Source organism: Pectinophora gossypiella, chromosome 15, assembly GCF_024362695.1.
Source record: "Pectinophora gossypiella chromosome 15, ilPecGoss1.1, whole genome shotgun sequence".
NCBI classification, from domain to species: domain Eukaryota; kingdom Metazoa; phylum Arthropoda; class Insecta; order Lepidoptera; family Gelechiidae; genus Pectinophora; species Pectinophora gossypiella.
In genome coordinates this window covers 6,640,060-6,665,005 of record NC_065418.1, presented here as the reverse complement: position 1 = coordinate 6,665,005, position 24,946 = coordinate 6,640,060, and the positions used below count along the sequence as shown (strand labels likewise).

At 35.9% G+C, this 24,946-nt stretch overlaps 2 protein-coding genes across 2 annotated transcripts in view; one reads left to right on the top strand and one right to left on the bottom strand.

Annotated features, from left to right (window-relative positions):
- The first annotated feature begins 378 nt into the window (after positions 1 to 378).
- The window catches only part of LOC126372946 (uncharacterized), a 76,686-nt gene continuing 52,118 nt past the window's right edge, over positions 379 to 24,946 (top strand). Inside the window, exon 1 of the mRNA XM_050018861.1 lies at positions 379 to 610. The gene's annotated coding sequence lies outside the window, so the exon portion shown is untranslated. The remainder of the gene's footprint in view (positions 611 to 24,946) is intronic.
- LOC126372937 (uncharacterized) lies at positions 12,501 to 14,856 on the bottom strand. The gene is made up of 2 exons (XM_050018846.1): positions 14,507 to 14,856; positions 12,501 to 14,420 (listed from the first exon to the last, which is right to left on the bottom strand). Exon 2 carries the CDS (start codon positions 14,393 to 14,395, stop codon positions 12,692 to 12,694), a length of 1,704 nt encoding a protein of 567 aa, XP_049874803.1. The 5' UTR covers positions 14,396 to 14,420; positions 14,507 to 14,856; the 3' UTR covers positions 12,501 to 12,691.

Genomic DNA, 24,946 nt, shown 5'->3' with positions numbered 1-24,946 from the left:
TCACTAAAGATTAGCCGCCATAATTAGGTCTTACCAATCTAACGCTGATTAAACCAAGCAAACAAAATGACCGGCATCCTATACGTACGGTTAATTGCTACACCCACTTACTTCATCGTGTTAACGGCAAATCGCTCAACCTCTGTTTTTTCGCAAGCAAATCCAGTTTCATCCATCTATAGGAAAATATAGCCTAACTCTTGTAGCGCGGCATTCCTTGCAAGGCAGCCGTACAGTCCGCCCTGATGTTTATTGTATGAATGCGCTTCATGTCCAAGTGGTGATGGTTGTGAGGTGGAGAGTGTGAACCTTGCATGTGCATTGTACACGCCTTGGCCAGCGACTCAAGAGAATCTTGAATCAGTTCGAAAGTAGACACTCGGTTGATCGGACGCCCCCGCGTGTACGACGGCGCAGGCGCGCATTCTCGGAAAACTCGCTATTCCAAACTTAAATTTGAAATTCTTAACTTTTTCTAAAATACTTTTTTCTAATTACAAGTGGCTAGTGTTGTGGTTTGAATTGGAATTGGAAATTGTTTCGATCAGTGAATCTGACTGTGAATTGGATCCGTTGATTTGATACCTCCACTGGATTGTTTGTTGATTTTGTAAGTATGGAAAGAATTTGATAACTGTAATTTTAAGATCTTTTCTATCTATAGTTTAGTTTTAGGATACCTTAAAATAACTTTTGATATTCATTATCGATTAAGTAAATTCATTAAATGTTCAGTTTGCCAACTAACATTACTCTAATTTTACGTTGTTGAAATGTTCCCAATACTGCACATTTTTTAAGCCAAAAGCTTCGAAATGTTTGAACAACTGTCTTATTGCATATTTACATACATAGACTGTCTCAACAATAACAGTACTAGTCCCTCATGGTAGATGCTTGGCAACTCTTCGCGGTTACTCAAACCTGTTTGCATAGATTAACACCACACCGCGTTAGTTGCTATTGGTCAAATTTTCCAGTTACTCCAGAGTTCCTGTTAGATGAACTAAATATTTTGTAGGTAAGTATATATATTTAGACATATAGTTCCGTACAGGATAGGTTGAACAACGACTAGGCAGTAGACAGATATTTAATTCACATTGACGTTAAATGTCACCTCTATCTACACCAATGATGATGATGATGGAAGCAGTGGGGTAACCATAAAATGACTGTTTTATAAGCAGATTTGCCTCGGATGGCATTATCTACTTGTCAGGACAAATGGCGTGCGTTGAGGACTTTCAAAATCGATTGATATTATTGTCCTGGTAGCAAAAACATTAAAATGTACTTCATACTGAGATTTTATTTCAGTTGCTTAGAGTAGATTGTAAATGCATTATTTACTTTTTCACATTAACTATAGATGCCCATTTGGTGACATTTTGTAAATTATTCGCAATCGGTTTCGGCTATTCACAATTTGTAATGTCGTAAGACCGTCCGGCGTATTTGAAAACTTTAAGTAATGTATTGACTTTTATTATAAACGTAATTAATGTTACGAAAATTGTGTTTACTTTCCTATACATTTAGCGAAGCTTTATACAGATTTGAAGAAAAAGCCCAGAAAAATACCAATAAAACTATAATTATTTTACCAAGTACACGCAAATATGACAGATATCTTCCGTTTAGCGCCAAAACAAAAGTAGAATAGTAAGTGACGTGACATTTGCCAGCGCTCGAAATTCGTTTTCCTCACAGAAGTTATATTCCATCGTAATATTAGGTATCTATATCTATTACAACAAGATTCCTTCAGTACATGAGTCGAAATCGTCGACGGAATCAATCCATTAGAACACTGAACAGATAAAAAATACAATAGGACATTAATTACAGTTAGCTATTATGTTTTATGTCATATCCCACGTACAATGAACTATTAAATAAAAGTTAAAAGCACCACCCAACACGCAGAGCATCTGTTTGCTCAGAATAAAGTCGGTTAGTGTAAACATAAAATATCAGAACAGATAGAATGATCAATTTTATGAAATTTTAACCTATTCTTAAAAAATATACAATCTGGCCAAATCCTATTTTAAGACTAAGTAGTGACAAATGAAATGAGATTACCAATTGAAAATTGAGATGATTTATTTTTTTATTTTAATATCAATACTTCCTGCCTCTGGTCGCCTGGAAGAAATTGCTCTAGAGCAAGATCGATTGTCAAGGTATCTTTCTTATCTAGCAATAAAGAATATTTGATTGGTTGAGTAAGTCTACAAATTGAGTAGTAAGTAAAAGTATACTTGTAAGTCCCTAATTCTAATCACATTTGTCACTACTTAGTCTTAAAATTGGGTCTTTTTGTCTGAAGGTAAAGGTGATATTGCTTTACCTACACTTATCCACAATAATGATAAATAATATGAATCCAAACGCGAAACTAAGTACATTTCGGGGCGATGCTCGCGCTTCGTCGGCACTTTTCTACTCGATTGAGTCGAGTCATGAATTTTTATGTACACCACTCCGTCTGCATTTTCACTCGCATTCCCGCGGTGGATTTGCATCGGCATCAGCAGCGGTTTTGTGTTTGTTGGCGTTTGAAACGATTTCTCGAACCGCAGGCCTAGATAATATGTAGTTCTTTGGATATCGAAATAAAGCTATGTGGTTGAAGTGAATAGAATATATATTATTATTTCATATTTCATTCCGTAACTTCAAGTATGTATATATACAGGGTGTTAGTGACATCGTAACGAAAACTTTGAGGGGTGGTTCAGGCCATGATTCTGAGTTGATATCAAGTAGAAATTTCCGTCGCAAAAGTATGGATTGGAAAATAATTAAAAAGAAAAGAAAAATTTTCATGAATTTTTTGACACGAAATTCCACTTGATATCAACTCAGAATCATGGTCTGGAACCATCCCCCTCAGTATTCGTTACGGTGTCACTAACACCCATACCTACTTATATGGCTACCGTATGTACTTGTACAGGGTGTAAGTGTCATCGTAACGAATACTGAGAGGGATGATTCATCTGATTATTCTGAGTTAATATCAAGTGGAATTTTCCATCGCAAAAGTATAGAATTGAAAATAATTTAAAAAAACTAATAAAAAATCATGAATTTTGCGACGGAAAATTCCCCTTGATATTAACTCAGAATCATGGTCTGAATCAATCCCCTCAGTATTCGTTACGATGTCACTAACACCCAGTATACATATATTATAAAACATGGATTGTTCATTGTTTTTTTTTTTATTCTGGATACATTTTATAGGGTAACACCTCACAAACGAAAATGGTACACATATTATTCGCAATACTTTTTTTTAATAACTAGAAAGCTGAAAATTGGTTGCACTTTCCTTCTAACAGTTTACTGACTCTACCTAGCTTAATGATTAAGATTTCTGAATTATAACTAAATGATAATTAAAATAATTCTCTTACAGGCAGGTATAAAATTAAATAATTTGAGAAACATAACTGGATACAGCTCAGTGGTATGACATAGTATTTGTGGCGATGTCTCGTACTCCGCCCGTTAACCTAGATGCGGTTTACATACGGACGCAGCTGTGGATACAAAACTATTTTCTAATGTCACAAGTGTATCGTTACAACACTAGCAGCCATTTGACATAAATGCATATACGCGTAAACAGTATCATCATCAGCCCATTAACGTCCCCACTGCTGGGGCACGGGCCTTCCCTATGGATGGATAGGGAGATCGGGCCTTAAACCATCACGCGGGCCCAGTGCGGATTGATGGTTATTAACGACTGCTAATGCAGCCGGGACCAACGGCTTAACGTGCCTTCCGAAGCACGGAGGAGCTCGAGATGAAAACTTTTTTTATTTTTGTGGTCACCCATCCAATGACCGGCCTTTGCGAAAGTTGCTTTACTTCAACAATCGCAGACCGAGCGCGTTAACCGCTGCGCCACTGAGCTCCTCAAATCAGAAACAGTATCACAACGCATGTTTTTCCAATTCGTTATAATCTGGGAGTCTTCAAGTCTAGAGTAAATAGGCATTTGCTATGTAAGCGTGATCCATCCTAGACCACATTGTCACTTACCATCGGGTGAGATTGTGGTCAAACGCGAGCCTATTTAAAAAAAAATTCAAAGGTGGGTATAGCCACAGGGCTCCAGACCCCTTTTTTATTCTTCCTGTTTTCTCGTGTGAGATCAACATTTTTTATTGATATCCAAAGATAGGGCAAACTATATATAAAGAGAAAATTAAATCGAAAATGTCTGACTCGGACGGAATTCGAACCCGTAGCTCTTGTCAAGCTGTGACGAGCGAGTAAACCATTACACCACCGGGTCCTCATTCTGTCCATGCACATTTTAAATAGATAGATAGATAAAAACATTTATTTGGTCTACAGACATGACTTTATATTATAATTATTAGGTATTATAATTATTCTATATCTTACTTTTTTGTGATCACAGTATCACAGGAGCGTAAAATGAAAACAATTTCATGCCGTCACCATATGGGTAACAAATTTGACTGTTCATTGGCATTCCTTTAAATATGTAGTTCTTGCAGTAACGAAACGGATAAGCAACAATTTTCAGCTACAATGTAGAGTTTGTAAACTTAGGATTTGTATAGTTAGGGTGTGTAGAGTTAGAAGCCGAGCTCTACATGAGTTCTGATAACTTTTTGATATTGCCGTCGATATGATCTCGTCTTGGCAACATCATCATCATCAACAACAGCCATTAACGTCCCCACTGCTGGGGCACGGGCCTTCCCTATGGATGGATAGGGAGAGATCGGGCCTTAAACCACCACGCGGGCCCAGTGCGGATTAGTGGTTATTCCGAAGCACGGAGGAGCTCGAGATGAAAACTTTTTTTTTGTGGTCACCCATCCTATGACCGGCCTTTGCGAATGTTGCTTCTTCAACAATCGCAGACCGAGCGCGTTTACCGCTGCGCCACCGAGCTCCTCCTTGGCAACATTTTACATGAAAATGTTTTTGTTTTTTATTATTATATAGTTTTTGTTGGGACTACATTATTGTTACATGACTTTCTGTTAAACTGTACCTACAATAGCCAATTGGCCATCATTATGTATCTGACAGTTGTAATACTATTTATTTATTTATTTAAAATTGAAAACAAACAGCTTAAATAACAATTTGTAACATGCCATTTTATTAGACAAGTTCTTTCTTTATGTATTTACTTATTTGTTTTCTGAGTGTAAATAGTGATCGAATGAAAGTTGTTAGTAGATGCTGTGTTATTAAAACAACATTCTTTGGATTGTCCCGCACATCGAAGACGTACGAGGTGTATTCAAAACATTTTCTAAAAACAACAATCTCCATCCTGTTGTAAATATACTATTATACCTGCTACTAATATATAAACTGTCAATAATATTAGTAGGATATTAAATATATATATATACATACATTTTATATATTCTATTCATAGCATCTAATAATACGGCTACACTCTACACTTCACTCCTGTAAACGGTTTAAAAATCCGTTAAGATTGGTTTTATATGTTCGTGTCTACCAAAAAGAACCTTGTTATATGAGCCTCCACTTAACCTGATTACCTTAAAAAAACTCGCATCATGATTTTTGCTTTAGAATATAATACCGTTACTTACAAGAAAGGCAAAGTAAATAGGCTATCTAATTTCAATTGATCATCAAAATTGGGCACGAATTGTAATCGGAGGCAGAATACCTGGTTATTATTATAATAACAAGCCTTCGATCTGGCAACACTGGTGCCCATACAGATAATAACAATAATTGAAGAACAAGTGGTGTGCAGACACGCAGCTTGCAATCTGAACATCATTATTGACTCTAGGGATCTTATAGAATGATAGATTAGATTTTATGAGATTGAGCGAACCTAAGTCAAAAAGTGTTTTTCATGTATTATAAAAATGATGATAAAGTTTAAAATGTAATATACTAATATATTAAAAAATTTAAAATACTTAAATAATTAATAACGTATCCCTATTACCTATAAAAAAAACTTATTTAGTCACCTTCCATATCGAAAAGAGAATATAATTTCATTTCCGTCAAGATTATTTAAAAATACGTAAATTATTATTACTTTTTTGGAGAAAGGAGTCAAAAATATAGCTAACTATATATTTAAAGGACTTGTTTTGATAAGTTGCGACTGCTTATGCAAGACATTTAATTTAGTTTCATCTCAATTACAACCATACAAAATACTAGCTTCTTTTTGCGAGACATAATAGCACTCTAGCAAAGTAATTTTAGTAATACAACAGATGATCGTTACATCATTCAATGGACAGTTATTTCTATTTCTCAGCCGCTTAACAATTTCACGGAACAATAGTCTCTACGCGCTTTTAAGTAGAACCATCAAGAAATTAATTATAAAACAATTGGAGCGCAATCAGACTCTGACAATATTGATAACTATGTCATGCGCTTATTTATAACAAAAAATATTTCGAAAGAGTCACAGCGATTTTTCTTATTTACCAATAGGCACGCGGTGTGTTTGGGTCATTCATATACAATAAAAAAGAAAAGGCGCAGTGACCACAGGTGGCCCGCCTGCCTGATTGTCGTCGATATAACATAAAAAAATTGCTATAGAATCTTTTACTATTTGAGTGGTCAATGGGTCATTCATAACTTTCCTACAGGTGAAACACCTGTCAGTTAGCCAGTGATTCGTTTAAAACAAAATTGTTATCAAAGCACCTTATAATTATCATTTCAATCTGACTTTGACTTAATAAATGCACAAAGGTCAGAGTATTTTATCAAAGTTAATACCCGCCTCGAAAATTATACAATTAGCCGAGAAGCAATTTGACCACAAGTTCATGACGTGTGAATACTGAACGGGCTAGTTTCAAAGGTTCATTGCCTTGAGATGCATAATATATAATAACAAGTGAATTTCTATACCTAAACCCAATTGTTCACATTTTCAGAAATCGTTTTGACCTAATTGGGTCATTATGGGATCGTCTCATGACTGACGTCACGTTTGTCCTGAAGCGATTTTCTTACATAATCTACATATACTTTTATGTAAATTTGTATTAAAACTCTTTAATAATAAAAGGAACGGAAGGCGATTGGGGCAACCACCGTTCTACACGCCCTATCTATGGAGTAATGAAAATGGAGGCGATTACTCCACCGACAAGAGCGCAACTCTTAAATAAAGAGAGAACTCTTTAATAGTTAAAGTAAATAGAATATATTGTGTGTATTTGGACACTGTACTCACGACATTTAGAAATAAAATATAATTATAAATATACTTAATGTTGTACATCATAATTATCAAGGCTCTAATATGAACGATTAATTAATTTACAACAAGTTTCTCTTTAAATTACTTTTTTATTACATAAATGGCTGACAATTAATTCGTAATTGAAACCAAGCGATAACCAGCGACATTTATTCAATTGCAATCAATTATCAATTTAAACACAAGTTGCAAAGGTCAATATAATCTTTATTGCATTATGAAACATTTTGTTCAAACCGCAAATGTCTTGGGAACCACACTAGTCATAAAAATAGTGATGTTACCATTTTGACTATCATAAATAAACATAAGCTTATGATTATATCCCAATTCGGCTAGTCAGAGGTACATACATCGTGCGATACCCGTAACTAAGTACCCACACCTCGCCGAACTTTCTGTTAGACCAACGTGATAATTATGAAAAAGGTAATTTTATGAAATAATTCGATAGAACATAGCCTTACTGTGAAATACTTCTATAAGTATTTCACCTATACCTATATGTACTTACACACGTTTACCGCTTGTTTATTTTTTATCGGTAAAGAGTATAGAGTAAAGAATATCTCATAGGTATTCATTTCGCTAAACGTTAAAATTCAACATGAAACCGTCTAGTTCAAGTAGTGTTGAATGTGTTGTATTCAAATCCAAAAGTAGCTTATAAAGTTTAACGAACTGTATTATTTCCCGTGTGTATTCAATTTGTAAGTCATGTAACATCACTATGCGAGCGTGAATCTTCGCGTTATGGCATATTGAAGTTGCCCCACATTTAATACGAGATGTACCGTTCTCACATAATATTCAACGGTGCGTTTATTAGCGACTTTGATGGACACGTTACGGAATAGAGCATTTTATTTTTATGTTCTTTTTTATATTGTGTCATCAAATGATACGAATGAATATGTTAAATTTTACAGAAATAGCTATTATTAGTTAAATTGTTCATCGTGTACTAGGCTTTACTTTTTATATAATGTGTTTTTTATTTACATATCAGCGTGAAGTTTTTTTTGCGAATTGTGCTTTCTTATTCTAAGAAATGTGAACTTTATAATACAGTCCTTTTCTGATACTCAATGTCGTTATTCTTTCGTTCATCCATTGCAAAACCTAATTACCTAAAAACTTAATCGAAAAATAATACCGTTATCAACACTATCTAGCATAGATAGTGTAATATTGTTACCACAACAAAAGCAATAAAGCAATTTAAATGTCTGATACCTCAATTAATTTCGTATCAGTAACAAATTGGCATATTTGATGTAACAGGCTAGCCTATAGTCTAATGACTCATTTACGTAACAACTCATCTATAGGCCGATGTAACATCTATTTACATTAACAAGTAGATACAATTGTTATATAACAAATTATAATGCTTGTACGTACTGATTTAATAAGAAAAAGGGGCTTTAATTTGAGGTGCTAAGTTCTCTTATTAACATAAAGGAAGTAGATTATGTTATGTGATGATATTTTATATAGTTTATAACGATTAGGGAGGTAACGTTTCATCACAGTGATCTTTAGAATTCCATCACACTCCCATGCCGAAAGTTACTCTTCATCTTCCTCTATCGTGTAGGTTGTGAGGTGGATTACCAACCCCATCAACCCTGGTGTCAGGGCTATTATCGAGCCGCCAAAGGCCCCTAACAGAAGAAGTTACTACTCGTTATTTAAAAAGAAAGAAAGAAAGTAAGTAAGCTTCTGAAAGTAAGTAAGTACTGACTCGCGTTTTATTATTTTCTAAACTTATCAGTTTCAATACATCAGCGCCGGTTTGTTATTAGACGATTTTTCTAGAACACAATTTCAAATTAAGTTATGCGGAACGTACTATAAATTTTATAGTGGCGTGAACGTCGGTCGTAGATCATAAAAGTCGCGTAGCGCACATACTGCTACTAGTTACTCCCAATAATTATACTTGATAGCTATATTACTTATAAATTCTGAGACGTGAAACCTGTTATTTATCATACCTTCTTTTTGAAGAAGAAAATAAAAGTTTTTGGGAGAGTTTTCTTCATGTTGTACACATTAGAATGATCAAATTAATATAATAAATGGCAAATAGTTAAGAGACAATTTTTGTTGTGATAACCAAAATGATTCCTTCTTTTTACCCGACTTTGGCGAAGCAAAAAGTATTGTTATGTGTTTGACCGCTATGTATGTACGTATGTATGCATGCTCGTCTGTTCCAACCTAACTTCTAAACCACCTGTCCGAATTTAACAAATGAGGTGTCACTATAAGCACAATAGGCGCACAGACGTCGAGTTGCGGAAATCGGCCCGCGAATACCAATACAATGTCTTGAATGTCCGGTGGTTATTATAGGCTATGTGACGTTACGCTAAATTTAATGTGGCGCCTTCTAGAGTAGAGAATTCCAGAGAAATAAGTATGCCTATTTTCTTGTTTCATACTTTTTAGTTTTAAACTTAATATTTTTTTCTAAAATATTGTTCTCTTTTTTGTCCCATTTATCAACTTTCTTTTTCTATAAGTATCACAAAGAATATATTTCTTTGAGTACTTCTGGGCTGTGTGATTGGACTACATCGTTAAGACGAATCAACAAATATCCATCATTTGATATTATATTTTTACCTGATATGAAAATAAAGAACTTTTTTTTTTTGACGTGACTTATTGTAGATTTGCCGCAGATGGCATTAACTACTTGGCCGGACAAATGGGGAGCGCTGAAGGCTCTCACCCGGTACAACGTTTAAGACAACAGGCCTGAGGGTGCCCAGTTGGGCGCGAACCTCGGCTCAGGGCGTCGTCTGAGAGGAAAAATATTTGAAAGAATTAATCGACCCTAGTGGGTCATGAGTGTATTATGTAAATTATAGTAAAAACTTCAAGTAGTAGCAGTTTTGTTCTGTTTTGCCGTAAGTACCTATATAATGTTAGAGTTAGATACTTACAGAATGCTTTTTCCTACAGCAGTAACATCATGGCTCATGAGCGCCGATCTTGGTTTTTTTTTATTCTGTACTTGATATGTGATTTATTTATTCTGCACAGTCGCTGAAGCCGAAATCGGCTAGGAATAATAATAAGAATTATTTATTATTACCTAACTGTCCAATTTTCAGCAATCAGGATGCTAAATCAAATAAAGACCAGAAAATAAACTTTTAAATACATACCTATGCAATACAAACATAAATAAAAAAAATACACGGAACGTTTCGTTTCAGCCTAAAACTGCAGCATTGAAAACCTCGGTAAAAGATTAGGGACATTTACTGGTCAATTTAAGTTATTTCGTTTGGATAATAGAACCCCTCCCTAATAGAATCCCTCGCTAATAATTGCACATGGGATTTTGGTAAGGGTAAGGTAAGGGTCAATCTAAAGCTGCTAATTAGTTGTTCATTTTGTTTTTATTTTTTACACACTGTTCTGCATATTCGTTCAAATACGTATCATTTCAATGACTCCTATACCGACCCCGCCGGTCGACGATTTCCCTCAATCAGCGCTTATCGCTATCGACCCACTAGGGTCGATTAATTCTTTCAAATATTTTTCCTCTCAGACGACACCCTGAGCCGAGGTTCGCGTCCAACTGGGTACCCTCAGAACTGTTGTCCGGGTGAGAGCCTTCAGCGCTCCCCATTTGTCCGGCCAAATCTATATACAATAAGTCACATAAAAAAATCATTTGAACGAACCCGTATGAACCTGCCACATAGTGTAATAGTATATACTCTAGTATGTAACACTCAAGATAGCATTTAGCGTTCATTAGTTAAAGATGATTTAACGGTATGACGTCATCCTGTAACGACAGAGGTACTTATGTCTTACTCATCCACTGTGGCCTCTATACCAACTGGGTAATCGTTTTTTTAAACCAGTCTGGTTAAAACATTTCATACGTATAGAACATAAATGTACTTATGTAATATTAACTCAATTATTATATTATTATTGGTGTTAAATGAAAAAGTGCTGGAAAGAGTTGAAGAAAAGAGAACCATATTGAAGACTATAGAGAACCGGAGAGGTAATATGATTGGCCACCTGATACGACACGATTCATTTATAACAAACATTATAGAAGGAAAAATTGAAGGGAAGAGAGGAAGGGGTAGGCCTAGGATAACATTTATGAAACAAATAAAAGAGAAGGTGCAGGTCGTGTCGTATCGGGAGGTGAAGGTTTTGGCGGGAAGAAGAGAGGAATGGCGGTTACTCCACCGACAAGAGCGCAGCTCTTAAATAGAGAGAGAGAGAATATTAACTCATTCTTTCTGCCGTATCATTGCTATCTTTTATAAAAGTAACGAAGTATATGTTTTACCCTAGCAGCAACAAAAGCAGCAATGCAAGTTACAAGTTAAGGATATATTACATAACATTCACCCTCACTTGTAAAAAATAGTAATTCTTTCAACATATTCAAACGCAAACTAGCTCAGCATATTACACAAAAAAGTGACTATGTGGTTTTTGTGATGTTTTTCGCGCGGTAGATTCTGATCTAAGCAGTTATACCTATTGAGCGATACCTATTCAGTATGGCGGTGCGTACGACACTGCATAACTTAGTTATTAAGTTTAATTATAAGTTCTCTTCTCATGTAAGTGACTGTATGTCTTTTTGAGAATAAAGTATCTTTAAACCGAACATCATATAACAACACAAAACAGTTTATAACACGTGAACAGAACAATTACAAAATGACAACAGAAAAGCAATCGGCGTCCTTGTTGTTAAATTTAAAAAATATATATAAAGTTAATATAATATAATATATATAATAATATCCCACTCTTACACGTACACACACGCACGCACGCACGTACACATACACACACACATTATACAAACATTCTTTAATTGCTTTTTTGTAAAACTTAGAGGTAACAAAACTTTCTTACCTATTTACTACTGTTATAGAAGAGCGGGGTCTCCTGGTACAGACATATTTTGCTTGAAAAGAGGCTTCAGTAACTAGTTTAAGAAAAACATATTAAGAAAAGAAAATAAATTCTTTTTGATTTTTTGATATACATATATTAAAATACAATATATTTACAGTAAATTGAATAGGAGTACGCACCCTAACAGTAGAATTTGACAGATCCAGAAGATGTTTGTAAGAGTTAGCAGTAGGTAGTAAGATTTTGGGAACGCGGTAGAGCGTTTTTAAAAAATACAAAATTGAAGTTTGAATTTTATATTATTAAAAATGGAGCTGTGCTCTACATTCGAGTTATTAGACAAGACTAAAAGCTAAACTAAAACTATCATGCATATCTCGCTGGGCCGGATGCATCCCACACCTCGCTTCCAGTAACAAGAATGGACGAAAGCTTACGCGGCAATTCGCGGTGGCCATGGCGCGACTCGAGTCAGCGGCGGCCACCCGTACTGATAACAATTCTAGGAGGTGTAGGCTGCATAACTCCTCCCCCGTTAGAATCAAAGTCATCATTTCCATTTTGATGACTTTGATAGCATAATAATAAATGTAACTTAAATTTATATACTATGAATATACAGAGACTTATAGCTAAAGATACATATAAAATAACCGTTCCTAAACTAATACTTTTCACCTTTATTACACTTTCACTTTCACCATCACGATTGAATGCTCTTTCCGCTTCCATCGAAACCGTCTGCAGTTCCATCAGTGCTGTTTCATCTAAATTGAGATGTCTGCTTGCTGGTACTGGTTCGGTCTTTAATATGTCAGGTAAGGTCATGAAGGCCGTTTTGTATGAGGTTACAGGTGCGCCAAAAGTTTGATGTCTTTCCAGCATCAATTCGTTGATGTTCACTTTACAGTCATCATCTATAGTAAGTATGTATGTGCCCTTTATGATTTCCCGGTTTTCCTCTAGCCCACACGATTTCTTCAGTATGTTTTCCAGTTTGCTATATACAATCCACTGATTTGGTTTTAAGGGCTCTATTTTGATATTGTTAACTGTGACCAGGATAGGGTTGCAATTGCTGGTGTTAGATGAAAACCTGATGAGATCTTCGATACATGGATCCGCCGGAGGTTGCTGCCATTCATCTTTAAAACACATAAAGAATTCTTTGTCGACTTCTCTGCAGGGTTGCTTTAGCCAGACTGCTTTGGACCCTTCCAGGATAAGGTAAGGATTTTTGGGTAGAATGAGAGTCGTTTGATTAAATGGATTGGTAATAGGTAACGGGATCATTTTATAGTATATATAATTTTCTTTTGAAATTAAAGGTATCTCTAATATAAACGTTATCTGATTTCCTTTTGTGTATGCTTTCAATTGGATATTTTGCTCCAATTTCTGTAAGTTTTCTAAATTAACATCAAATAGTAATCTATGAGATTTGGCGATAGAACTTAATATATTTAACAATTCATTAGTATTAATGATAGATTGATGTAGAGTGTAGAGCCTACTAAAAGCTACAGCAGTTTCAACCTCGTCCAGTTTTATATATATCATTTCAAAGGTGTGTAAAAATAAATTATAAGCATTTACCAGTTGAGTGTACAATAGGGTTTTACTTGTCTCATTTAGTTGTTTGCGAATTTCCCACAGTGATTTATCTACCTGGACGAAATTGTTTCTGGCAGATTTTGAAACATTAACAAATGAATGCATAATTTTGTAGATTAGAGTAATCCTTTCCATAAGTATGTTCTCACGTTTACCTATGCTATTTATCAATTTCTCGTATTTGATTGCGTCCTCGTTATCGAGGTTACCGGTTATGGCCTTTATCAAAGAGCCTAAAGGATTTAAAATTCCACGCCTAGATCTCTGCAGCGGGATGATTTGACTGAATTTGTCTATTGTCATGTTCATTAGATGATCTGTCTGGATTTTAATGTTATGTATCTCGTATTGTAGTTTCTGTTTATCAAAAAAGGATAAGACGTGATTGTTTAAATTAGAGTATCGGTTGACGTTGAATTCCAAATCCTCTCGTAACACTTGCAAATCTAATACTTTTAGAACAATCCATTTGTCAGAACTAATAACCGCTTGGCCTTCCTTAACGGGTAAAACGCCTGGGTTGTTATTGATTTTTTGAAGTTGAAGGCCGAGGGCTGCCATTGCCGGCACCAGTAGCAGCGTGAACCTGTGAAGGACGTTTGACGTCTTTAATGGGGACTTGTGTTTCGCGACCCTTAACTTCCACAGGTAATATTCCTCTCATAATCTCACCTGTTACGTGTGCCTTCTGAAAACGTGGTTTATCTTTACTTCTTCGGGTATTCACACCTTTTACAAATACATCATCCTCTTCACTCACTCCGAACTCTTTCTCACCTCCCCGTTTATTCCTAATCTTTTCCTTTCTTTCAATCATCTTGTCAGTCAAATATTTGTAAAGATATTCAGTTCTCTTGGCATGATCCCTAACCAACTTTTGGGTATATTGTTTAGTAAAATCTACATGAAACGTGCTACATGCATTCGTATGTCCAAAGGCGACCTCAAAAGGTGTCAGACCAGTAGTGGAATGAATAGTATTATTGTATGACATAACTGCATACGTCATTACCGTTGCAGCATCTGTTAATTTGTGCTCGTACTTGGCAAGTCTGTATATTTCCAGAATGGTGGAATGGAAACGTTCAACTAGACCCATAGAATTTGGGTTATGAGGTGTCGAAATATGAAGGTCGATTTTGTAAAATTGTAATGTTTCTTTGAGTAAGGCGTTATTAAATTCACTTCCAGAATCTGCGCTAATTTTGGAGGGGGTCCCGTAGTATGAAAAATATTTAATTAAAGCGCGCACTACTTCCGGGGTGGATTTGTTTGATATTTCTAAAGCTTGACCGATTTTACTGAAGGCGTCTATGATAGTAAGAAAAGATTTCCCTTCGATTGAGAATAAATCAATAAAAAGTTCCTCAAAAGGTTTCAACTGAGTTTGCGTTAGTTGTAGTTCGGGCTTAAAGGGTTTTCGGTCATATTTCATTTGTTTGCAGACTTCACACGCATTTATAACACTTGCGATCGTCACTTCCATGTTATTCCAATAATAAGTTCGTTTCAGTTTTATGAGAGTTTCCCGAATACCACGATGTGTCGTAGTACCAGAATGGTATTTCAATATGATTTGACGTTGTTCTTCTTCATCTTCAACATTAATTACTCGTTGTGTGCATTCGAAAATTTTAACTATATCCTTTTTAAAAAGTTTAATGATCGCATTTGTAAATAATTTTCTGTGTAAGTCGTCTTCAAAATATATGAAATATTTTATTTTAGGTTTAATGTGCTTCAAAAGAAAATCTTTTACTAATTCCGAATTATCTGTAGGTAAGTGAACTTCTAAGATTTTTTGTTTTTTGTTAGAAAGATCTTTGACTGTAGTTTTTTGTCTATTCCATGAATATATAAGTAACTGATTTGGTTTGGTATCTATCGCTTCGTGAAGGATTGGGATGCCATTAGTATCTATGTCCGGGGCAGAGTGAATTGTGTCCGATTTAGAGCTTGCTGCGGTGATTGTACTAGAAGTAGGCGACACTATCGGATATTCACTTTCCAGTTGGTTTCTGTCAAGATCGTCATAGCTATTTGCAACACTTAGTGTCTCTTCAGAGTCAGAAATTTCGATCGTCTCATTGTCGTCTATATTCACCCTAATTGAGGAAGTCTCGTCGTTATTTAAAATATTTAATTTTATTCGCGACAGTGCGTCCGCATTGGTGTTCTGTTTACCGTTTTTGTAGATTATCTCAAAGTCGTATGCTGCTAGGTGTAATTTCCATCGCGTTAACTTACTGTTCGGCTCTTTAATTGAATTTAACCAAGCAAGTGGTCGATGGTCAGTAAATATTGTGAATTTTCTTCCGTATAAATAGGGACGGAAATGTTTCACCGCCCAGACTATGGCTAAGAGTTCCTTCTCTATCGTACTGTATCTAGTCTCTGCAGCGTTTAGCGATCGACTAGCATATGCTACTGGTTTGTCACTACCGATGGGGCCTTGAGAAAGTACTGCCCCTAAAGCGTAATCTGAAGCGTCTGTAGTAAGTATGAATTGTTTAGAAAAATCTGGAAATTGAAGTAAGGGCGCATTTACTAACAGTTCCTTGCACTTTTCGAAAGCTGTTACAAATTCAGGAGTAATTTCAACTCTTTTGCCCTTTTTTAAACAGTTTGTTAAGGGTTGAGTTAATTTTGAAAAATCTTTTAAAAACTTTCGGTAATAGCCAATCAAGCCTAAGAAACTTTTAATTTCTGTAGGGGTTTTAGGTAAGGGAAATTCCAAAACAGCTTTGATTTTATCGCTGTTAGGTTTTAGGCCATTTTTGGTAATTTGATGGCCCAAATATAAAACTTCTTTTTGTAGGAACTCACACTTATCTAAGGTCACCTTTAAGTTGGTTTGCCTTAGTCTTTCAAAAACTCTACGTAGCTTGTCGAGGTGTTCCTGTAAACTTGAAGAGTATATGATTATATCGTCAAGATAGACAAGGCAGTGAATGCCTTGTAGACCACGTAGTACGTTGTCTATGGTACGTTGGAAGGTGGCAGGCGCCGTCTTGAGACCAAACGGCATTCTCAGAAACTCATAATGCCCTGATGATGTTGTGAAGGCTGTCTTCGCTCTGGATGCTTCTTCGACCTCTATCTGGTGGTAGCCACTTGCCAAATCGATCGTACTAAAATAAGTTGCGCGTCCCAAACGATCAAAAAGGTCGGAAATATTAGGCAAGGGGTATCGATCATCCACAGTTATTTCATTTAGACGTCGATAATCGATAACCATTCGGAATTTTCTTTCACCAGTAGCATCTAGCTTTTTAGGCACTAGATGCACGGGTGCACTCCAAGGTGAATAGGATTCTATGATGACGTTATCCTTAAGAAGTTTTTCGATTTGCCTCTCTATTTCATCGTTTTCGGCGGGTGCGTGACGGTATGGCTTGGAATAAATCGGATTTTCGTTATGAGTCCGGATTTGATGCTTGACCTGGTTCGTAAAGGTCAATGGCAAACTCTCGCAGTAGAAGATGTCTTTGTATTCATGACAAAGAGCAATTATCGCCTTTCTCTCCTCAGAGTTCATGTGATCGGTACGTAATCTATTTAAATTTTGTTTGAGCATTTCGTCAATTTCAAAATCGTTGTTGTTTACCGTGTTTACTTCACATGCGTCATTTTGGAACTTCGTAACTTTGAACGGTCTTTCAAAGGTTAGGGTCACTTTGTCGTTTGATATATTTTGTAGGACTGTATAAGCGAATGAGTTTTTACATGTTATAAGGGCGCTTGGCATGCGTACACCTTTACCAAGATCTAGGTAGTCTAAAATCGCCTCACCATTTGGAAGGTCAACGGGAACCTTTACACGAGTTTCAGTTCTTGGTTCAAGGGTGATTTCATACGGTGGATTATAAATGATCGGAATCTCTACATTTTTTGTACGTAAGACTTGATTTTCCATGTCCACTATCGCGCCTAACTGTTTTAATAAATCTGACCCAATCAATCCGTCGTACCGCTCATCAACACTGTAAATGTAGAATTTATGTTTGTCGAAGCTTTTAAAGGTCTTGAAAAGAGGTATATATATAACTTCACCGTGGCAACTACGTGCATGTGTGCTCACTACTTCGAAGGGTTCGTTATATTTAAAATCAGAAAAGTACTGATTGGCTTTTGTAGGGCTAATGAATGATCTTGTACTACCGGTATCGATCATGAAACGAGATTTAATTTCAGGGATGTTAATATAAGGAAGTTTCAATGTGTTGTTACAATTTAACTGTACTATCTCGGGACTGTAGGGCATGAGGCCGTTGAACGAAAATTTGACTCCTTATGTTCACATTGTGGGTCACTCTCTGTAGATTCAATAACTTGAAATTCGACAGGGGTCTCGTCAATCAATTGGGGTTCGAATGGGGTACCATCATTAAAATAAAATTGATCTTCGCAATAATAGTTTTCGTAACCGACAGGAGTAGATTCAGTCTCAGAGTCAGTGTAAAATACGTCTTGTTGGTCATAAATCATATTTTGTCTAATAGGCGGTGCGGTGCGCATTGAAACGTCTCCAGACCCTATTTGAGGGTTTTGAACGCGATTTTGTTGCGGTTGTGTATTCGGAACACCAAATCTAAATTGATTTTGATTTTGGTTAGGTTGGAAAAAGCGCGTATTTGGTTGAGGGTATGGATTACCGAATCGATACTGATTAGGAACGCCAGCATAATTTTGCCGAGGTATTATAAAACCGGAATTTGGTACTGGGGCTCCAAATCGGTGTTGTAACGGAATTCGGAAACCTGAGTTCGGTACTGGAGCTCCGAACTTATGCTGTACAGGAAAACGGAACCCTTGTTGCACAGGAAAACGGAAGTTTTGCTGGTCAACGGGTTTAGTAAAATTTTGAATAGGAATAGTTTGAAAGTTTGTAGGTTTAAAGCCAAATACATTTTGGGGGTTCTGTGAAGTTTGAAGATTTTGTGAATTTTGGTTACTTTGCCTGGTTTGTTTTTTAGACATGTACTGATTTCGAAAATTCTCTTCTTCAAGAACCACGCTCAAAGCCTGCTCTAAATTACTACAATTTTTTAACCGCACGATACGAATCATGTCTTCGGACAGGTTGTATAAAAACGTATTAAGAGCTGTGTTATTATATATAATCATCTTTGCGGCCTTAACACCCTCGTCATTCAAAAGGTTTACTTTCGAGAAGAGCGTGCTACGCACGGATTGAATACGATGGCAAAAGTCTAAATGAGATTCACCCTGCTTTATTTTAAGCGACTCTAGTTCTATTGCGACACACTCTTCCGATCGCGGATCACCGAAATGTTGCACTATCAGAGATTTCAATTGCTCCCATGTAGTCACATCCTCTCTCTCACTTATTAGTGCTGCCGCTCTACCACCAAGCCTACTTGAAATTGAATGCAGAACATAAGTGTTCTGGGCAATATTGTTTTGTCGTGTAAAACAGTCCAAAACGTATTCGCTCTTTCTGACAAAAAGATTGATCAAATTGGGTTCCCCTTCGAATCTGGGAATGAGACACAGCATCTCTCTCGGAATAACAGTAATGTTTCCTTCCATTTTTATTTTTTATTTTTTTTATTATTATTTTTTTTTTGGGGTTTCACAATTATAAAAGATAAAAAAAGAAACGTAAGCTATACACAAGTAAAATAAGACACAGGAAATAGCACGAAAACACAAAAAAAAAAATAGTTAAAAAGGTAAAATAGAATAATAAAAGCTTCTTCCTAAATTAAAAGCACACTTATAACTCCGATTTAGTGAGTTATATAATTTAAATCACTTAATTAAAATATGGGTATTGCCAATGTAGTGCAATACGAGCAAAAGAAAATCAGATAAGGTTCAGCTATGTCGTCTGAAACGTTACCTACACTAAACTAGACTGCCAAAGGGAATAGAACTGGACAAAACAGGAATGAAGGGTTTTACTCACAGCCTGGCTGCTCTCATTTCCTCCCTCTATAGCAGTGCTGCTCCAGATGTTGAGTCTTGTCTCTCGCGCCGATAATCGTTACTTATTTATTTGGTTCGCAGATTATTCACTCGTTTCACCCGAAAACCGATGTTTAGAGTCCTCGAGATCAGTCCTTTTTCGCGAATAATCCTACCGGCTGCGCCAGTAAGATTTTGGGAACGCGGTAGAGCGTTTTTAAAAAATACAAAATTGAAGTTTGAATTTTATATTATTAAAAATGGAGCTGTGCTCTACATTCGAGTTATTAGACAAGACTAAAAGCTAAACTAAAACTATCATGCATATCTCGCTGGGCCGGATGCATCCCACACCTCGCTTCCAGTAACAAGAATGGACGAAAGCTTACGCGGCAATTCGCGGTGGCCATGGCGCGACTCGAGTCAGCGGCGGCCACCCGTACTGATAACAATTCTAGGAGGTGTAGGCTGCATAACTAGGTACTTCATCCATTTTTCATGTTTGTAAATAAATGTTTTAGCACCAATTTATTGCACATTCCAACCTGCTTTACTCAAGTATGACAAAGCCTCTACTAATGAAGCTAAGCGTATTTATTTCCTAGTTACTATGTACTCCAGTAGCAAACAGGCATTAATCCTACCATGTAACACCTAGGCTAGCGTGACTGCTCAATACATCTTACCTTGTCGGCACAGTTACATTTTTTTAAACGGACTTTTCTACTACTTGTCTGTTTGCTACTATTTTATTATAACAATAAAATAGTATTTGTTACAATATATTATATTATATTTGCTACTATTTTATTGTTATAATAAACAATAAATATAATTAATTAATAGCAAATATAACATAATATATTGTAACAAATATAATCCAAAGCCTTGCTTTAAATAAATACGTCGACACACTTCTGATATATTCTGTAACTCCCGCGGTGTTTGTCATAAGTTTTGTAATGTGATATCGCGTTATCCTGTAAAAATAATTGCTGTTTGATATTTGGATCACATTATGTATATAATTATTGTGGGCATCTAGGTGTGGTCGATGCTCTGCGTGATGGAATACAGAATAACACAGCTGGACAGTGTTGTTGACTGCACTTTTATTAATTTTTATATTATAAAGTTTTAACACACGATACACGTTAGTTAGATTCTAGATTCAGAGGGAAAGGGCAAGTATTGCCATACTTAAAATATGAAATATAATTTTGTTGGGGATGCCAACAATTATGTTGCTGCCTATATTGCTTCTCTTTATTTTGATCTGAATAATAATGAGCGGAAGATGTAATTATGTCTGGGGTGAAATAAAAAAGGTCATCATTTATACCCAAAAACAAAGGTAAAAATGCATATATCTGTTCCATGAAATTAGAAGGCTAAACGAGGTAAATCTGTATTGTTTTTGAGAAACGTCGCATGGAAAGTCCAATCATTATATAACAAGAATTGAACGTGTTTCTAAACTACTCACTAAAATTTTCGCCGTCTATATTTTTTTTAATGTTTGTTTTAATTCCTAAAACAAAAAGCTATGAAATGGTCTCTTGTTTCATAGCAAAACCTCAACTGTACGAACAGATCGCCAGTTTTTTTTTTTTTAATTTCAATCAAAACAAACGTAAGTAGACTGCGAACTGCTCCTATTTTGCTTATCTCTGTCTTATTTGCTTTCGTTTCCGTCTCAAAACAATTCTCTTTTTTTGTCGTGTCGGGCTAATAATCTGGTAATAAAGGGTTATTGTACGTTGTATATTTTTTTGCCCGTATTAAGATGTGTCGTAACAATCAGCGGGGGGGGGGGGGGGGGGGGGGGGCGCCGTGCGTTACCGCGTGACGCAACAATACATGATCTGCCAACTTCCCGACTTAGTGGAAGTGCATTTTTAATTCACACTTTACATAATTACATGCAAACACTGCAGATCCACTTGCGGTGATGCAACAGGTGTTAAAAACTGGCTGCCTACTTTCAAAACAGCTTGTTATGGAGCCGACCATGTACCCAGTATCACAGATTTAGGTCCAACTATGTTTTGCGTTATTTCGTGTATGTACGGTCACGAGCATTAATATTTATACACTTTGGTACCATGTCACATTAACTTTTTTGACAAATTGAACTGTAAGTCTCACTAAATGTTAAATATGTAAGTGCGACAGAGTCCTAAAGTGGGTACATTATATTGTTCATGACTGTACTTGATGTGTGAATGTCAAAGCTATATTGTGAAAATAGTGGTTGTAATTATAAACGCGACGTGATCGTATGAAACGATTGATGAATGTGGAGGAAGCAAGAGAAGTGTGTCAGGATCGACGCAAATGGAAGTCCATAGTCTCTGCTTACCCCGGTGGGAAATAGGCATGAGTTTATGTATATACTTATCTAATAATTATAAAACTATTTGAACTCCATCATCCAAAATACAATTGACCCTATTCGATTCCAATGAAAAGTAAATAAAGAAATTGGAATGGTGCGAATTTTGGCATCTTTTACACAGCTAGTTCTCAGTAAATACCTATTAAAAAGAAAGTCTTATAAGGACTCCTGTTTTCTTGTAGGTATGAGTCATTATCGTAAATCTAGTGCTAACGATCGAAACGGTCACGGCTTGCCTAAAGACAACAGACGTTCTGACCCCGTTGTGGGTACTCTACAATTGTTAACATTAAGTTGAGTTTGAGACGGTTACGATATAGAAGTATTGGAATTCATTTTAAAGTCGTAATGCCGACAGTTCTCTTAAAATCCAAACTCCATTGTTTTACTATTGTGTCTGGAAACCTCGGCTTTACGAGGATAATATGAAAGGAAGAAAGAAAACATTTATTTCCATATTGAACACCACATTAACAGACTTAAATTGACTTAAAAACAATAAGACAAACAGCAATTAGAAATATATCAATCACTATTATTTATGAAGGCAAGAAGATTTTTTTGCCGTGACTTAGTGTAGATTTGCCATTTCATTTGCATTTGATCAGATGCCATTAACTAGGTACTTGGCTGGAAAGGCAAGAGAAAACGTCGAAAATAAAGGAATCCCCAAAAAATCATAACATAAAATAAGCTCACGACTATATTTCAATTGGGGTAATCAGAGGTACATCCTCGCAAAATGAACTAAGTACGGTCACGAGCATTAATATGTATACACTTTGGTACCATGTCACATTAACTTTTTTGACAAATTAAACCGTAAGTCTCATTAAATGTCAAATATGATAGTGCGACAGGGTTCTAAAGTGGGTACATTATATTGCTCATGACTGTACACATACGCTACCTTGCCTACTTTATTATTTTTGCTCAAAAAGTTATTTTGTAACAACCTCGAATACAACATCGACTTAATCTAAGTTAAGCTAAGTAATTGATGTGATAGGTAGAGGTAATAGTGAAAGTAATATGAAACTCAAATGGCGACATTATCCGTCGTCAAATTGCATTAGTAATGTGATAGTAATATCAATCTAACCGCTCAGGAATGTTATCATTATTTTTATACTTGAATTACGCAGCAATCATTGTATTCTATTGGATTTCAATTTATGATGAAAAACAAATCATGCAGAGGCCAACCCAATGACCAATGATTTTCAAATTTGTTTTCGAATTCATGTTTGGATCATAAGATTATCACGTTAAACCCACATTTCCGAGTAATCCATTTTCGGAGGTATGTGACCTAACCCGTATTGGGCTGGTTTTCCCTTCGCGTGTTGGAAGCTCAGACAAGCAGTCGCTTTTGTAAAAATCCGGACCTGTCAAATCTTCAGGTTAGGTAAGCGGACCCTATGAAAAACGGGATAATGCAAGGGGATATCTAAATTTCAATTTATTTTGAAAATAACAACATGACGAAAGCTCATGACTATATCCTAATTGGAGAGAGGTACATCCATCGCAAGATGAACTAAGTACCCACAGCCCACCGATTTCTGTTAGACCATTGTGATAGGTGGTGAGCCGTATCACCGTATATACTGAAAATACGAACTAAAATGATACTTTCAATAAATATGTATTGTATTCAATCTGATACAAATTATTGCGGAAATAAACATAACTATACATACCTAGTGTTGTTTTTCCTATGATTAAAAATTAAAATTATAAAAAGCTATGAATTTACTGTTTCCTAGAGTAAAAGGAAGTGCGTGACATTAGTATTCTCCCGTGCGTTGCGCAGGAGTGGTATTAATGATAGCGACCGCTAACCACCATGTGTACTTAGAATCGTCGTGTGTCGCCGTAAGTACGTATACGAGTACGCGTACATACATAAATTGTGTGTACAATTATGTTTTATAGTATAAGTAGATATGTTCTTGAGATTGATATGTTCTTCAGATCTTATATTGACAGCCAAAACATGAGTCTCATTTTTCCTTTGTCGCAGTGTTAAAAGATTTTGAATTTAGATTGCGCGTGAACTAGGCGGTTGAAAAGACCACATCGAAGCAATTCATCTAAAAAAGCAATATTGCATTTTGACATTTGCGCATATAAAAGTGAGTGCGCAATGCAAACAAATGTCAAATAGCAATATTGATGTAGTTAACCGCCCTGTTTGAAACATGACACAGTTCTTGTCTTGTCAGTTTTTAAGTAATTATGAAGTTGTTGTATTAGCCATATCAGGGGTCTTTGGCGGCTCAATAGTAACCTTGACACCAGGGTTGATAGTCGGTCATTGATCACAACTCACACGAGAGAAGATGAGATGAAAATTACATTTAGAAACACTTGTTAATCCCTACTTTATGGTCTAATGTTTCTATAAATCAAAATCTTACCAACAGCGTAGGTATTTTTACATATAACTGCCGTCTAATTTCTTCAGTACATGAAGAAGGCAGTACGTTTTTATATTCACACAAGTTCATGCGAGGTCAAAAGCTTGTAAGTAGAGGTATGTGAATGAACCACTAAAGGGGACACTCGTGCGAACAGATGAATTACACGATTATGTATCAAGGCCAACATTTTTTTAAGTAACATGCTTGTTTTGTATGTAAAACAGGTTTTTGACTAAGGGAAGATGATTGTTATTGCTTCATACTCTTCTTCTATCGTGTGGGTTGTGAGGTGGAGTACCAACCTCATCAACCCTGGTATCAGGGTTACTATTGAGCCGCCAAAGGAATGACATGGCT